The following is a 13,903-nucleotide window of genomic DNA, read 5'->3' as shown; positions in this document are numbered from 1 at the left end:
GTCCTCTGAACAACTGTGCTGGCCCACCTGAAAGATGACCCCCTTCAGTTTGCCTGCCGGGCAAACAGGTCTTTATCTTTGCATTATCACAGAAGAATTAGGTGATAATGCAAGCTAAAGACCAGCAGCAAGGTTGCTGAACTTTACTGCTACTTGGCTATCACTGCAGACTGGCAGGGCTGCTTACAGAGCACTGCTAGTAGCCTGTTAATGAAGTAAAGTTCCTTTTTTATTTGATGGTTGTCCAGTTTCATAAGGGGAGATTTCAACCACTACCCCTTGTAACTCCAAGGGGCAAGGTGACACTAAAACAAGTAGCAGGGGTAAAAGTAAGAAATAGGACTGGGCCTAAGACTACCAGACACAGGAGCAGTTTTAACAGGCCATCACCCTCATAAAAGGCTGACCAGTAATATAATCTGCTAGGCCTGAGCTACTCCTGTTTTTTCCAAGATAGTTGTAACATCCTGCTCACACTTTAATTCTCATACGTAATATACATTACTATTGTTCGAACTGCCACACACACTTATGAATATAGCTTGTACCTATATAACCTCTATGTTGCTTGTATATTGTATATTATCTGTAAATAATATGTACATTGTTGATATATCATGGAAAATAAACCAACAGCTGTGTGGACAGAGTGACAACTCACAAAACAATAAGAACCTTCCCGAATCAGAAGCCCTGGAAGAACAGAGAGGTTTTCCTCCTGCTCACAGCAAGAGATGCTGCCTTCAGGTCTGGTGACCAAGAGGTTTAGAGCTCAGCCAGAGCCAACCGCAGAAGAGGCATCTCAAAGGCTAAACACTGTTGCAAACAGTGAATTAAAGAGCACTTCAACTCCTTTGACCCCTGGCTTACTGACTTCAAACCACCCAGTACTGTGTCCCCTACCAACTGTGCCTAAATTCCCAATGAGCTCAACCACTTCTATGCTCGCTTCAACAGGGGAAGTAAGGTGGTCTTCTCCAAAACAGATTTACCACCTGATGAGCAGCCACTTACACTTTCCACCGCGGATGTCTGTCATACTCTGAGCAAGGTGAATGCATGAAAGGCAGCTGGCCCTGGCCCATGGAGTACCTGGCTGCATGCTTACAGCCTTTGCTAAGCAGCTGGCAAGGGTCTTCACGGGCATTTTCAATCTATTGCTGGCCCAGGCAGTTGTCCCACCTAGCTTCAAGACCACCACCATTGTGCCAGTGCCAAAGCATTCGACTCTGAATGACTTCTGCCCTGTCACATTCACCTCCATTATCTTCAAGTGCTTTGAAAGACTAGTTCCTTCTCATTTGAAGTCATGTCTGCCTGTTACACTGGACCCACACTAGTTTGCTTAACACTGCAACAGGTCAACGGAGGACGGTTGTGTGCTGAGCCCTCTTCTATACTCCCTGTCCACCCATGACTGACACCATGGTGATAAGTCTGATCAAAAGTGACGATAAGACAGCCTACAGGGATGAGGTGCAGCACCTGGCGGCATGGTGTGATGACAACAACCTGGCGCTCAACACCTAGAAAATCAAGATCATAGTGGACTTTAGGAGGGGTAGGAGCCAGGCACGCTCCCCCATCTACATCAACAGAGCTGAGGTAGAGCGCATATCTGGCTTCAAGTTCCTTGGCATCCACATCCGATGCATCCACACGGATGATCTCACCTGGTGCCTAAACTCCTTCAGCATGGTCAAAAGGGCGCAACAATGTCTTTTTATTTCCTATGGAGCCTTAAGAATACTCACCTGTGTCCTGGGATACTATTGAACCTCTACTGCTGTACCATCTCAGTGTGGCACGGCAACTGCACAAAAGCATTCCAGCGGGTGGTGAAAACAGCCAGGTACCCAGTTACCCTCCATTAAGAACATCTACCATAAGCGCTGCCTGGGCAGGGAGAGGAACATCATCAAGGACGTTTCTTATCCTAACCATGGACTTTTTACCGTCCTCCCATCTGGCAGGCATTACAGAAGCCTCCGCTCCCGCACCAGCAGGCTCTGGAAAGCTTCTTCCCTGAGGCTGTTACCCTGCTGAACTCCACACTGCCACTTTAATCACAAGTTTACACTCACTGCATTCTTGTTGTACAAGCCTATTTCCAAAAAAGCTAAGATGAGGAGAGTTCACCACTTCGTGAATGACAAGCAAATAGTGCAACAATTCAAGAATAACGAGAAATCTCAATGTAAAATAGCACCTTTTGCTTTTTATCATCTATGGTACAAACTAAGATGAAAAGATTCAGAGAATCTGGAGAAATCTCTGTATGCAAGGGACAAGGCCAAAAAACAGTATTTCCTGGCTATGATCTTTGGGCTCTCAGGTGCCACTGCATTAAAAACAGACATGATTCTGTAGTGGAAATCACTGCATTGGCTCAAACACTGAAACCCACTGTCTGTGAAAACAGTTTGTCGCTGCATCCACAAATGCAAGTTAAAACTCTGAAATGCAAAGAAGAAACCATATATAAACAGCATCCAGGAATTCTGCCACCTTCTCTGGACCCAAGCTCATTTAAAATGGACTGAAGGGAAGTGGAAAAGTGTCCTGTGGTCCGATGAATCACCATATGAAATTCTTAGTGCACAGTTCAAAAGCCAGTATTCATGATGGTATAGGGGCGCATTAGTGCACATAGCATAGGTGACGTGCACATCTGTGAAGGCACCATTAATGCTAAACAATATATACATGTTTTTGGCAACATACATCCAACGTTCATCCAGATGACGTCTTTTTCAGGGAAGGCCTTGCTTATTTCAGCAAGACAATGCTAAACCACATTCTGCGTGTATAACAAAACTGACCTGCCTGCAGTCCAGACCTGTCACCTACTAAAAACATTTGGTCCATTATGAAATGAAAAATACGACAAAAGAGACCCCAAACTGTTGATCAGCTGAAATCCTATGTTAAGCAAAAACGGGAAAACACTTCACTTTCAAACCTACAGCAGTTTGTCTCCTCATTTACCAAAGAGTTACAGAGTTTTAAATGAAGTGAAACACAGTGTTAAACTTTTTTGGAACGTGTTGTTGGCATCACATTCAAAATGGGAATATTTTTTTCAAAAAACAAGAACATTTCTCAGTTTCAATATTTGATATGTTGTCTTTGTAGTATTTTCCTTTAAAAATATGGTTTACATGATTTGCATATCACTGCATCCTATTTTTATTTACATTCTGCAAACTGTCCCAACTTTTTTGGAAAAGTGATACTTTATGTCCTAGTATTATGGCTCTGTTCATATTTGCAGTCTATTACTGCACTATTCATATTTGCACCGACAGTTACTGTACAAGTTTACTCTGCATACATATCTTTTACATATGCTGCTCTCACAGTACCTACATTTGTACACTCTCCCTTTAGTCTGTATGTATGTATAATATATTTATACTTGCATATCTATATTTTTTACCACTCTACCATCTTTCTGCACTTTATATGTAAATAATACTGTATTTTGCACTTCTGGTTAGATGTTAGCTGCATTTCACTGGCTTTGTATCTGTACTCTGCACAGCGACAAAGTTGAATCTAATCTATGTTTCTTGTCCTTGTATAGTCTGCACATTGCTTGTAATATTGTGTATATTGTCTGTAAATTATTTGTACCTTGTCTGTATATTTCATTTAATACTAGAGAGATACCAACAGCTAGAATCAAATAAATCCGATTCTGATTGCGTTTTGCTATGTGTTGTTGACCAGAGGAGGATGGGTTCCACTTTGGAGTCTTGGTTCCTTTCACGGCTTCTTCCTCTTGCTCTTAGGAAGTTGCCAGTATCACTCTACACATCCTCATCTGGGACTTGGACCTGGATTTTCTGTAAAGCTGCTCTGTGTTCGCACTCACTGAAAAAAGCGTTATGTAAATAAATCTTGAAATATATCCTGAAAAACATTGAGCACTGATTCAACTAATTTATGCAAGATATCAACTACCAAGATAATACAGCAGAAATTCTAAACTGACTTAATCTGAAAAAACCTTCCAACGTCACAAATAAATATTTATCATGCTCTTTATGTTTTTAGAACTATGAGTAAATTATGTTCTGTACCTTTTCATGTAGACACACAAACAGAGGAACTACACTGTTTGAGTCATCACACTTTCACACAGCTCCATGGTAGACGCAACAACCACAGACTTTTAGCAACTGCATGGCATGATTTACCAAAGCTCTTTCTTACTCAGCTGGTAAAGTGAAATGGCGACAGCTGGTGAAGCTTCCATCACCTTATACAAATTCTGCTCCAATTGATTTTTGTCTAGGCTACAGAGGAAAAAGCCTTCCACTGCAAGTTTCACACCTGCCTACAAGCAAAAGCAACTTCCTTCCTGTTCAGTAAAGGTTTGTCTCAGCTCTGTATTAGGTTACAGCCGAAGTTCAATGATTAATTTTCAAAGAAGAACATATACTAACAATCTTTTGCTAGATTTTGCATGAATTGCATTTAATAAATAAGTGTACTCAAATATAATGGATCAAGATGAAATTTTCTGAATTTGGATTGTAGCTTGTTGAAAGAGCATGCGCTACAGAGGAAAAGAAAACCATGTACTTGGTAGTATAAATAGTATCTGTGTAGTTTCAGCTTAGTTACACACTAGACTAAAATGACAAACATACACAGTAAATATCCTCTTACCACTCATCATGCATAATACAGTTTGACACAAATGTCAAATAAAAACAAACTATGAATGGGCATTTAAAATCAATGCGAAACAGAAATCACAATGCATTATCCTTCTGCGCCATGACACATTTCTAAGTGAAACACATTAGGGTCTCTAAGCTTTCTGAGTATTTGACTCAATGATAGGTGGGAGTAGTGGGAGCAGGAGGTAAAATATGATATTACTGGTTAATTTTATTTTTCCATACCTACTGATGCATGATGACCAAATTTAAAACACATTTTGTGGTGTGTTAAAAGTCTTTACAGGAAGATCATGGGAAAACAAAATTTCACCTTTTAAATGGTATGATAAATGGTGCTTATTATGACTAAATTTGCTATTTTTGGATGGATGTTTGTGTACTATAATAATTTAAGACACTAAGTTTTATTTTCAGAAGAATGTAATGCTCCTAATTGAACAACAGCATTTAGGTGACAAAAAATGTAATAAGTGACCAGATTGGCTTTTAACTAAGGCATTTACATGCGTTGCAGGCCAAGACCAACCTGTTCGCAGTCTTCAAAGAATACTAATGCTGCAGTAAAATGTGCATAATGTGACATTCTGAACTGATATGCTACACTTGATAACACTTTAGAATAACAGGCCCAAATAAACAGCAATTTAATCATAATCTAATAGTTGGTTAGTAATTATATAACATGCATTAATAAATAGTATAATTTGAATTATTAACCATTTTCTTAGTTAGTGTATCTTTTTTTTTTTTTTCATTTTTTAAACATCATTAATCACTACACCCCCTTTGTAAAGGTGTGACTATAATGTATTTATAAATATATCTTTTATTACTTACTACACTTTAATAAAGTACATTTATGGAAAAATATTTACAGTGCTTCAATAATTTCTATGTCACTAAGTAAATGGTGAGTATTATGAGTGTTATGACATGATAAATTGTGCTTATTGTGACTACAGGCATGAAGTAAGAAGGTAAAAAAGGTCAGTTTTTTATTTTATTTTTTGCTTGAATATCTACACTTTAAATTAACAGTATTCAAATATCTCAATGAGAAAATATCTGATATCAATATCAATTAAAAATGTAAACATAGAAGAAGATTAGAACATTCATTTATTGTATACAGTTGTGAAGTAATTGTCACAGTTGTCTGATGAATTTATGATAAATGTATTGATTGAAATGATTGTTGTGATCTAGTCACAACAGCACCTAGAACACCTAGCAGAAGAGGTGGTCCATAACTGATCAGTGGGTAATTTTAGCATTTTTGTGTTTAGGCGTATGTGATTAAGGTGTAAAAAAGTAGAAACTAGCTGCAGGTGTGGGTGATCATGAGTGGGCAGAGCCAGGGTGGAGCTGGTGAGTCAATGCAATATGGTAGAGAGTCCTTGTTGCAGTACTTTAACACAGTACCAGTTGACAAACAGAACAATAACTTGGAATTGCATATAAATTGCAGATAAAACCTAATTTACTTCAATTTTAATTACAATCTACACATGGCATAACTGAATACCCAGTAAAGTAAACAAATACTAAGATATGTTGAGAAATCTGAATAACCACACCTATTCCTGATATACATGCAAATGTACAAAAATGAAAATTGCCCTTCAGCCACATTTTATGCCTTTTGATAAAATAAATACAACTTTCCTAGCACTCACCTCTGATGGTTTTCTCTGTTCCAGTCGTACCCATGCGCTAGTGGTCCCGGTGTTCTTTGAAGACCGCGACCAGGTTGTCACGTGGCCTGCAACACATGTAAATGCCTTAGCTAAAACCCAATCCGGTCACTTACTACATATTCACTTAAATGCTGTTGTTCATACGATTCTTCTGAAAATAAAACTTAAAAGTGTATTAATTTATTATAGTACACAAACATCCATCCAAAATATTAATTTAATTTTCAGTAAGTGCATAATGTGACATTCTGAACTGATATGTTACACTTGGTAACACTTTAGAATAACAGGCCCAAATAAACAACAATTTAATCATCACCTAATAGTTCGTTAGTGACAATACTTATATTGTTAATTATAGTGTTAATAATTATATAACAGTTACATATGCATTTATAAATGGTACAGTTTGAATTATTAACAATTTCCTCAGTGATATAAAAATGAACAATTATTTTGAATTGTACAAATTTAATCATTAATCATGATATCTAAACTATTTAACTTTTATAAATTATTTACTGAGTGACTGAATGAACTGTCTGCACCGTTTTGAATAATTAAGTATTATTTACTGTCTTGCTATGATAAAGATATCTTTTATTACACTTTAATGTAGTACATTCATAAAGAAGCATTTACAGTGCGTTAATAATTTGTATGTCACTAAGTAAATGGTGAGTAAGTCAAATGGTAACAATTATTAATGTACAAAAAACAATTATAGATCTATGATCTATCATTTACAAACAATTACATAATTATTAAGTTGCTCTATATATGGGCCTGTTATTATCAAGTGTTATAATTTTATAGTGTGTTTAATATTGATTTATGATTTGGCTACCAGTTACTTTAAAATGCTACAGGAAAATCACTTCATTTTAATGTGCACAGTAGTGTCCACTCTAAACTGACAGTTTTTGTTTTATTGGACTAACCATTTTACACTAACCATCAATACTCTATGGCTTCAAGTTTCTCTAACGTGCACATTAGCCATGGTTTTGAATTCAGTTTAAACTAGAAACAGTACAAGGATTGTAAAGCAGAATGTTTACGTGACATTTTTGTTTTAAACAGGTCCTAACCTTGCAGGAGCTTTATTATCAGTGAAACAGATTTACATAGCTGTTTCACACTTTCCTGTCCATCAAAGATGTCTGTATGTGGAACAGCAAATGCGAATGTGAAAGTACGTAGGTTGGCTGAGTGGGCATGTTTGTGTGAGTTAGGGGCGGGACGCTTACTTGGCGTAACTGAGAAGCAAGTAGCAAATCCTAACAACCTGCAGAATCACACGCCTTTTGAGGAAGGGAAATATGCCGAAACAGCAGAGACTTCACATTTCACGATCTCTTGGATGGTAGATACAGCAACAAGTAATGTATATGTGAATTGACGAGGAAAATGCAGTTTTATGTACTATGTCGCCTTTTAAAAGTGCACAAACTAGGAAAATTTTGGAGCAGGTTTTAAAGAAAAAGAAATAAATGTCGTCACCACGCACTGAGGCTTAACAGAATGTCTCTACACATGTATTTTCTGGCCTTACGAAAATACCCTATTCAGGGCATTTGGGAACTACCATTTGAAAAAGCCACATGGTCTTGCCTTAAAATTTACAGGCTTGGCTACTATATCCTGGCATTACTATAGGCTTGACATTAATAAACTGTAAATTTTTTAACAAATACACAAAATCTAATAACTTCTTGAAGAAAATTTCATTATCTTAATGGCACATCTATATTGATGACATTCTAACATTTACAGTGACTAATAACATTATCTTTCAATTTGTGGAAGTTGTGTTTGCAAAGGAATACCAAACTCCTTCAGAAACAACATATTATACTTGCCAATTGTTCCTAATCTCTCTTGTAACATAACTGAACATCCTCATGATGTGCCTGATACTTCAATGATGAGTGTGTGAGATTTGGGAAAATACAAAATGCACAGAGAAAACCACATCCTGCTAGGTTAAAAACAACAGCAATGAAAACACACAGTGAAGCAGTCCAGAAGTCAGAAGAAAAACTGTTCATGAAATACAGATGTAATGCTTAAAAACAGCTGCTTATGTGAGAGAAGAAGAATGATGATAAACTATGAAAACACACAAGAGTCAGCATTACTGTGCCCATAGTGTGTTACTACCATCAGAAATACCAAGTCAGAACAAGCCACCTTGACCCAGTTTACACCTGGTCATTTCATCAGTCCTGAGTATTAGGATTAATAAAAGAATATTCACAAAAAGCAGGCATGAACACACCAAAGACTTGTTTAAAGGAGATTGCTTAAAGCACTTCAGGAGGTGAAATAATATGTTTATCCCCTCTGTTGCTGATAGTGCCTTCAAATGTTGGGTTGAGAAAAGAATCAGAATACTTAAAGACCTGTTTGTTGAGGATACTTTTATATCTTTTGAATAACTTACAACACATTTTAATATTCCTCAATCACATTTTTTGTATTTTTTTAGATACCTACAGCTCCATAGTTCTATATCATCAAGCTATTCGCAATTTCCATCATTACCACATCACTCCTTTTAGATACTATATTGAAAACCAGCCCACAGTCTAAGAAATGCATTGGTGTGGTGTACTCTCTGCTTAATTCATATAATCTGAGGCCTCTAACTTTATTGAAACAACAGTGGGAGGAGGAACTTGACACGCAGATATCAACAGAGATGTAGCAAGATATTTTGGATGGAATACACTCCTCTTCAATTTGTTAAAGGCACAGCATCATTCAGTTTAAAACAGTCCATCATCTACATTGGTCCAAGGATAGGCTGGCTAAATTTACTCTCAATGTTGATCCTATGTGTGACAGGTGTAAAATAGAACCAGCCACTCTCTCTCATGTTTTGGTCCTGTCCAAAATTTATTATATTCTGGCAGTCAATATTTGCTTTTCTCTCAAGTGTCTTTAAGAGATCACTGACGCCATCTCCTATTAGCGCAATATTCGGAGTGACTTTACAGGAGTCTCACATAGATAACTCTGCCAAAAAGGCGATTGCTTTTGCCACTCTCTTAGCCAGGCAGCTTATTCTACCCACCCTTCCCACCCACCTTTAAATACTGGATTAGGGATTTAATGCATTACGTGAGTCTAGAAATAATTCGTTACTCTGTGACTGGTTGTGATCATAAGTCCTATAAGACCTGGCAACCTGTCTTGACATATGTAGAGAACATGGACTTGATCGATATTTCACATTTTTGAGATTTCCCTTTGAAAAAAATTTATGTATTTATTTGTTTATTTCCTATTTTAATCAGTATCACTTTTTTTACTGTATTACATATATTATATATATGCGTGTATACTGGTTGAATGACCCTTTATGGTGCAGTGGTGCAGCGTTGTTGGGAGTGTTTTTGTTTGTTCTCTCATTTTTCTTTGAACTTATCTCTTTTGATACACCTTCACGCCCACTTAGGTTACATGGTGCTGGCTCACTATTAATACCTAGAATTTATAAAGTTACATCATGGGGTAGATGTAACTTTCATACAAAGATTTCTAGCTTTGGAATAACCTTTTAGTCAGTGTTTGGGACTGACACACAGTCTACGTTTTTAAGACTGGGCCACTTTAGTCAAGTAAATGTTAATTCATTTTTCCTGCTTTGTCCATGATCTGTAGGGGTTCAAGGACATAGAGCCATACTTCAGCCATACTTATGCATAGACTAAGGAGGCTTAAAATTTGGCCTCTGCAACTATACCCATGCTTTGTTGATGCACGCTCTAGGTATGTCAAAATCCAGAAAACCTTGTAAAGTATGTCAAAGTATGCCAGCATACCAAATTCCAAAGCATCTTGCAACAACAGGCTTCTTTAATTCCCCAAGTAGTCTGTGAGTGCCATACCTAAAGCTGCCTAAATCTATGGGGTGTAAGTATGGCTGAAGATGGCATACTTAGAGCCACCACCAAATAGGCCTAAATATAGCTGAAGAACCCAACGTACTGGCGTTTAAACGTGCTTGTTTTGGGGAAGTCTCTCAGTAATGCTTGGGTGTATCTGTTGTTGTCTCGGAGTATGGAGGGGGGTGGGTCTGGGATGCCAAACACCACTGTCGAGCCTTCTGGAGGCGTTGTGGACTTATTTCCATGAGACACTGGCCACTTGATGGACCCTGTGAAATGCTCACAAAGGCATTTTTGTTGTTGTTAGTATTGCTAAGTACTAGCGTAATGGTCATAGTGCACCTTGTTGTGTTATACTTAGGCAATATATTTAGCAAGATATGTGGCAAACATTGTTTTATGCAGGACCAAATAACTTCTAGATGTGACAGAACTATATTAATACTACTAAGAATAAAAATATGGTTGCAGGAAAAGTGAAAACTAATGGAAATTAAAATTTTTAAAAATCAAAGATAAAATCTTTTTTTTTATAATTTGACTACTCTGTAACATTCAGCACCAACTACTTACATAAATACATGCTGCAAATTATCCTTAGAATTTCTTGGAAGTTCAATACAAATTTCAACCCAATCCAGCAAAAAATCACCAATTAATGAGGCTTAGAATGCACATACATTCGCAAAAGTGATTCCAAATGGCCAAAACTCTTTAAAAAATTCATAACTGAAAGAGTACTTAGAGTAGAGCTATATATATATATTTTTCATTTCCCATGAATTTAATAGAAGTTTTCACATGATTTTGTTTTTCAAGAAAATCCATCATATTAAGTGGGAGGGATAGGTGAACCGGTATGGAATGACTCAGATGTCAGGGCCACTCCGCTCCACCTTCAACAAACCTGAGTGAGGGCAAGGTGAGTTGGTATGGAATAACTCATCTCAGGGAGTCCTCATGTCTTTGCTATCTGGTTCTCCTATTTAGTAAGGCTGTAACAGCAAGACATGCCAGAGCCACTCTAATAGGCCTGCACCCTGTCAACACTGTCTTTGTCTTTCTTTACTGAACTGAACAATGCTGTACAGTCTGATGCTGCTGCCTCGTCTGATACTCTCCCACCTTCTAGACCAGCTTGAAAACCATGGGGCTTCCTGCTGTTCAAAGCCACACATATCATCATACTTCTCACAGTAGTCACTGATGTTCATGGATTTAACTCTCCTTTTCACTACGATACGCTACTAATAGTTGTCCCTGGTTTTGTCATTGTTATTTTGATAGGCCTCGAACAGCAGTCGTTCGTATTGCTGCTTAATCTATTACATCTGTCAATGACATGCTGATTTCTTTTTTCTTTTTCTCTGTTTTCAATATTGTGAGCTTCACTACTTAGGAACCAATCATAATGGCCAGTGAAGTACTTAACCACATTTGGGCTTAAATATACGATTATAACAGGCAATGATATTGGTTATCAGAATTTTAGCCCAAAATCAGCATCAACAACACAATTTTCATATTGGTCAGGCCCTACATTACATGGACCGCACCTTGCTTTTTCACTAAGACCAGACCAACTTAAAGAAGCAGACAAGAGATGATAAAGACGAAGAGAACACACATAAACTCAAGAGTGACAACAGGAGAGCACCAGACTGGTAAGAGCAATAGCAGCACAGAAAGAAGATAAGATCAGAAGAAATATGAAGGTCCTCTGCTTGTCTGTTTAGCCTGCTGAGTACAGCAGCTGCCCAACGTAATCTCTATTGCTTTGTAAATTGATCTCTTGTGAGTTAATCCAGACTAATTAATCTCCAACGGCAACATGCTTGTACAATTGCTTCTTACCAGCCAAATGTTTTCTCTGATAAGTAGCTACTTACTGTCAGTGGTATCAGAGTCATTGCTACTGGTGGAGTACTTTCTCCTCTTCTTCTCACTCTCCATCTGATAAAAGAAGATTTGGGAGAATATCAACAGCCAGAAAACATAACGCTTTCAAAGCAAACAGGGAAAAATAGAATAAACCTTATATTTAATTGAAAATAGTACAAAAACATGTGTATATATATATATATATATATATATATATATATATATATATATATATAAAAATGTACACATAAATATAAAAACATTTCAAAAACAAAACATACAAAAAAGAAAGATACAACAAAAGATAACAAAAGACCTGTAATGTTGTGTAATGCTAAAAAAAAACACTTGGAACATCTCAACTAATTAAGTTAATTGGTAACAGGTCAGTAACATGATTGGGTATAAAAACAGTCTTTTATTAGAAGTAAACACGGGAAGGGGTTCATGACTCTGTGAAAGACTGCATAGGCAAACAGTACAACAATTGAAGAATAACATTTCTCAACATAAAATAGCAAAGAACTTGGGGATTTCATCATCTATAGTACATAATATTACCAAAAGATTCAGAGAATCCAGAGAAAACTCTGTACGCAAAGGACAAAGCAGAAAACCAATAGTGCCTGGCCACGATCTTTGGTCCCTCAGGCTGCACTGCATTAAAAACATATGATTCTGTAGTGGAAATCACTGTATATGTTCGGGAACACTTCCAAAAACCACTGTCCGTGACACTGTTCATCATTTGCTGCCACCCAGACAACGTCTTTTTCAGGGAAGGCCTTGCTTATTTCAGCAAGACAATACCTAACCACATTCTGCACGTATTACTACAGCATGGTTCCGTAGTAAAAGAGCCCAGGAGCAAAACTGGCCAGACTGTAGCCCAGACCTGTCACCCACTAGAAACATCTGGCACATTATGAAACAAAAAAAAAATGCAAAAAAAGATCCCCAAACTGCTGAGGAGCTGAAATCAAGCAAGAATCTGTAAACATTTCAAATTCAGAACTACAAGCAATCAGTCTCCTCAGTTCCCAAACAGTTGTTAAAAGAAGCAACACAGTGGTAAACATGTCCCTGTCCCAACTTTAAATGTATTGCTTGGGTCAAATTCAAAGTGGGAATATATTAAAAAAAAAATTAAATTAAAAAAATAGAACTTCATTTTCAGCTTTTGATATGTTGTCTTTGTACCATTTTCAATTAAATATAAGGTTTAAATGATTTGCATATCATTGAGTTCTGTTTTTATTTACATTTTGCACAGCATCCCAATTTTTTTGGAAACAAGGTTGCAGAACCAACCAGGAGTGACAGATATCTACGGGTAGAGATCTACAACATCTTATGAGTCCCAAGGTAAACGAGTGAAAAAATCTGCTCCAAAAAAGCAAAATATCATGCAGGGGTTGCTGACAGAAACCAGACAGCTTGTCTTTGTCCGGCCAACTGCAGCAATTCTGAAATTTACAAGACCCTAAAGGCACAAAAATCCCGATTTTACTATCAGCTATTCAGAAAATAGGTTAATGATTTGAAACAACAGGTGATCTTGGCAGAAAGAAAAGATCTAGAAGGCCCAAAGCCTCTTCAAACAGAGATGACCACTTGCTGAAATTTACAGTTCTCAAAGACAGGAAAAAAACTTTCAAAAACTGGCAGAATTCAAGACACAGAAAACAAGACTTTTTTGAGAATAACAATAACCAGAATGTTGTCTGATACAGGT

At 37.2% G+C, this 13,903-nt stretch overlaps 1 protein-coding gene across 3 annotated transcripts in view; it reads right to left on the bottom strand.

Annotated features, from left to right (window-relative positions):
* Positions 1-13,903, bottom strand: part of jade2 (jade family PHD finger 2) — a 115,042-nt gene that overhangs the window by 78,199 nt on the left and 22,940 nt on the right. For all 3 annotated transcript variants that reach the window (XM_036587733.1, XM_036587732.1, XM_036587735.1), the window contains exons 2-3: positions 12,177-12,240; positions 6,371-6,456 (exon numbers count right to left, since the gene is read on the bottom strand). In XM_036587733.1, the coding sequence (XP_036443626.1) occupies positions 6,371-6,456; positions 12,177-12,240 (150 nt within the window). The remainder of the gene's footprint in view (positions 1-6,370; positions 6,457-12,176; positions 12,241-13,903) is intronic.

The sequence above is a fragment of the Colossoma macropomum genome, unplaced genomic scaffold (genome assembly GCF_904425465.1).
Source record: "Colossoma macropomum unplaced genomic scaffold, Colossoma_macropomum, whole genome shotgun sequence".
Lineage (NCBI taxonomy): Eukaryota > Metazoa > Chordata > Actinopteri > Characiformes > Serrasalmidae > Colossoma > Colossoma macropomum.
The sequence above is the reverse complement of the archived record's forward strand: the minus strand, read 5'-3'. Positions and strand labels throughout refer to the sequence as shown.